The sequence below is a fragment of the Octopus bimaculoides genome, chromosome 4 (genome assembly GCF_001194135.2).
Source record: "Octopus bimaculoides isolate UCB-OBI-ISO-001 chromosome 4, ASM119413v2, whole genome shotgun sequence".
NCBI classification, from domain to species: domain Eukaryota; kingdom Metazoa; phylum Mollusca; class Cephalopoda; order Octopoda; family Octopodidae; genus Octopus; species Octopus bimaculoides.
The window spans coordinates 147,566,840-147,570,869 of NC_068984.1; the positions used below are offsets into that span (position 1 = coordinate 147,566,840).

General features: G+C 38.2%; 1 protein-coding gene across 1 annotated transcript in view; it reads left to right on the forward strand.

Annotated features, from left to right (window-relative positions):
* The window catches only part of LOC106884250 (adenylyl cyclase-associated protein 1), a 105,704-nt gene that overhangs the window by 37,177 nt on the left and 64,497 nt on the right, over positions 1 to 4,030 (forward strand). Inside the window, exon 2 of the mRNA XM_052967698.1 lies at positions 350 to 897. Within this exon, the coding sequence (XP_052823658.1) occupies positions 350 to 897 (548 nt within the window). The remainder of the gene's footprint in view (positions 1 to 349; positions 898 to 4,030) is intronic.

Below are 4,030 nucleotides of genomic sequence, written 5' to 3' on the forward strand. Positions count from 1 at the left end.
CACACACACACACACACACACACACACACACACACACACACACACTTCTTGACACACAATTGTTTTATTTGTTTAATACTTTTACAAATATCATTTCCCCTCTCCTTCCCACTCACCCTATCACCTACTTCACTGCATTTTTTTTTTTATTCATAACACTTTAACACAACCTCATGCTTTTCGGAGAAATTTTTCAAAGCTTAACAACAAAAAAAGGGGGGAAAAAAGTGTGAAGAGATAGAGAGAAAAAAACAATCTTTTCTTTTTATTTTTCTCTTATTTAAACTTTACTGTCATTTTGATTTCTTCATATTTTGACTGTGAAAATGTTTTGTTGTGCTGGTTGTAGGAAATCTAAATCAAAGAAGATTTTGCAAGTAACACCAGACAGCAAGAACTGTGAAAATCCAATTTTCAAGTCAGGAAACGGAGTTGAGCCACCGATTGTTGAGAAAGTAGAACTTGACCTTCAGACAAAACCAGCCAGCGTAGAAACAACAACAGCAACAACAGACATCAAAAAAGAGACTGCAGCTGATCCAGTTGCATCTTCTAAAGAAAATACTTTTACCTCCGAAGCAAAGACGAAAGAATTTAAAAAGGACATTGTTAAAAAGCCCAGCAGTGAGCAACCAGTTTCCTCTCTACCGTTTGCGAGTGAACTTATTAAAGCATCACAAAAAAGAGAAAAACGTGTTGCCAGTGAGCTATCGAAAGCTCTTACCATTGCTGCAGAAGAAAGAGCTCGACTCAATTCTGGCGAAATGTCAGCTGAGCAAATGATAAAATCAATTGAGCGTCTTGAGACAGCGGTGGTGAGCCTGGAACGGGTATCCACACGGCTTGAGAATATTGCCAACACTTCCGGAAAGTTAGTTAATACAGGCAACTCTGAAGGTAAGAAATTAAATTTTTCTTTTTACCCCCCTCCCCATCTACTTTCTTTATTATTAGGAAAAGACCAAGTGCTTCCAGTTGGCCTTAAAGAACTTTTCACACCTGTTGATTGCTTCATAGCTTCACAGCATGAAGTAGATGCAATATATCGCAGTTAAGATTCACTGAAGTTCTGACATCTCTTTCTAACAACTCGGTAAACTTCAGGATTACAGAAATAAGTTTTTGGTCCAAATATTCAACAGAACACCTGCAAGACATAAAAACTTGTAGATTTATGCCTTATCAGTTCAGCTATTTCACTTCTATATTTGGTTGCACATCAACTTCTAGCAGGGCCTATGCCGTGGTTTCAACACGTTAGGCCAGCCCTGCAGTATGTGCCTCTTTTTCTCCTGGCCCTACAATATGCACCCCTTCCCTTCTTAGCACTTCACTATGCAACCCCTTCTCATCCATACAATGTACACCCTCTTCCCTCAACCCTACCGTGTACTCCCTCTTCTCCCTGACCCATAGTGTGTACCCGTCTCTAATTTTTTCCTACAACTTCCCCCAACCATTACCCTCTATTATGCCAACTGGAAAGGGCACCTGGAAATTCTGATTAACTTGGAAACATGAGATCTATAGTTTTATGCTCATTTTGTGTATCACCAAGTAAGTTTCTGGCATAATTTGAAATGTTTCATGCCGTGACTGGACACAACCTCATAAAAGCCTATTGTCTACTACAATCCACTAACCCAGTCGTGTGTCCTCTTGGGTTTCATGCTTTTAGTTAAATTAAGAAATTTTATGTTGGGTTGTTCAGAATTTGTATTCTTCCCCACCACCATTGCTGCATACTCTATTCAGGATTAAAAGTATCTAAACTATTAATCTGTCGCACTAGTGGAATTGCCTTACCATTTTCTAAGTAGTGCAATCCTGCTGTAAAACATCCAGTGTAGCTTCTTACTGATCAGGGGCAAATCAGATCTAAAATGGCTATATAGTGCTAGATAATTGATCTCCAGTTCTAATCCATTGTTGGCACTGTAATAATGTCTGGACACTTAGTTTTGGTCATTTCAGCTAAGTGATTGTTATCACTCAGTAGAAGTTATTTTTTTTCATATTACCAGGGATGGTCTGACATCCCTTTTCCAAAAGAGATATTTTCTTCTCATTTTTGCTCAATGCCCTGATATTGTAGCTGTCCCTTACGTTATTACATTTAACTACTCAGAAGTTTCCGTAGATGTGGTTGACAGCTTCTTTTAGCAAGGTGACCTAATTAGCTGCGGAGAAGAGGGTTTCAAAGTGTAGTAGCCGGAACAGGAATCACAGGGTGGAGTTTAGAAAGCTCTTGTCTCTATTAGCAACAAAAAAGAAACTCTGTCTCCAATTGAAGTTTGATACTGCATGGAATCAAAAGATTAGTATTGAATGCAAAGGATTTACAAAAATTGGAAATAAATGAGGCACGCATGTTTTGCTAGACATGTAATTTGTGTGTGTTTGCATGATTGACGGATGACAAATAAATCAAGAGGAAAAACAAGGTGTGAGAGGAAAGTTCTTAGATGGATGTCAAGTGTTTGAAAGGTGACAGACGTGTAAAGAAGTGCCAACCAATTCCAAGGCAAAGACCAAAAAGTATGTTGTTGTAAGTCAATGGTACACCATTACACATCTTCACCACAATCTTTCTCTTCCAAGTGGGGGTAACCATGCATCATACCCATTCCTTTCATCTGGCATAAAAACCACCTCCCTCAATACTGCTCTCCTGCCTCTTGTTGACTTCACTAGTGCCAGTGCCAGATAAAAAGGACCCAGTACACTCTGTAAAGTGGTTGGTGTTAGGAAAGGAACGCAGCCATTGAAAACCTGCTAAGGCAGACATTGGAAATTGATGTGGTTCTCTGGTTTGCCAACTCCTGTCAAACTGTCCAACCCATGCCAGCATGGAGAATGGATTCTACATGATGATGAGGTAATAAAGGGTGATATCAAGAAACATTCTGGCTGGATTCCCAAAATATCACTGACTCAGACTATGGATATTATCCAAGTAACTTATTCCACCCTTAGATCTCCTGCCAGTTGGCTTGTCTTGAATCTGTTTTCTGATTCTTTCTTCTGACAGTCTAACCACATGGCCATAACTGTGATCTCTTATGTAATTCAATATTTCCAAAGAAGTTCACTAAAAACTAAGATTTTCTATACATCTTTGAATATTTTTTTATCCACTTCCAATCATTATAGCAACTATGAAAAAGAAATTGCATGGTTGTGTTAACGATGGACATATTACATTTCATTCCTTATGCAACTGTTTCTGTTTGTTTATTTTCATTATAAATGTGGCTTTTCCAATGTATTGAATAGAAATGAATTATAGACTTAATATCCAAATTATTTATTTAAAAAAGCAAAATTTCAAAAGACTATCTTTCTTTTTTTCATAAACATACTGATTAAAAATAAATTGCACGATCATCAACTCATGTGAGTGTGGAGAATGGATATGATGAAGTGGTCATCATCATTGTTTTAATGTCCTTTGCATGGTTGAGATGGAGTTTATTGAGGCAGATTTTCTACTGCTGGATGCTCTTCCTGTCATCAACCTGTGCCTGTTTCCAAGTAAGGTAATATTTCCCCGTGGCCAAACATATTTTCACAGGATATTGGAAATGAATGACACTGCTTGTATAACAAGGATAATCATTTACAACTTTCACACTATGCCAAGTCAAGGACACACACACATATTTAGCTTCCATCAACGAAATCCATTCTGAAGGCCTTAGTTGGCATGGGACTACTGTAGACACATGTCCTAAGTGCCAAGCAGTGGGACTGAACTTGGAATCATGTTGTTGGGAACCACACACCTGTGCCTGCCACTATCTGAGTGGTAAAAAAACTGCCTCAAAAAATAAACAGATAAAAAAAACATGCAACCCATACCAGCATGGAAAAGCAAACTGAAAATGATGATGATGATGATCTCCAGTTCCAGTAGTTTCTATGCTATCAGAGAGCAGACATTCAAGTAATCAGTGAAGTAAGCAAACATGATAAAAACAGTGGTTTCTAGTTTCTGTTTTGATTGTTGAATGTGTTGAGTTGGTGGGGG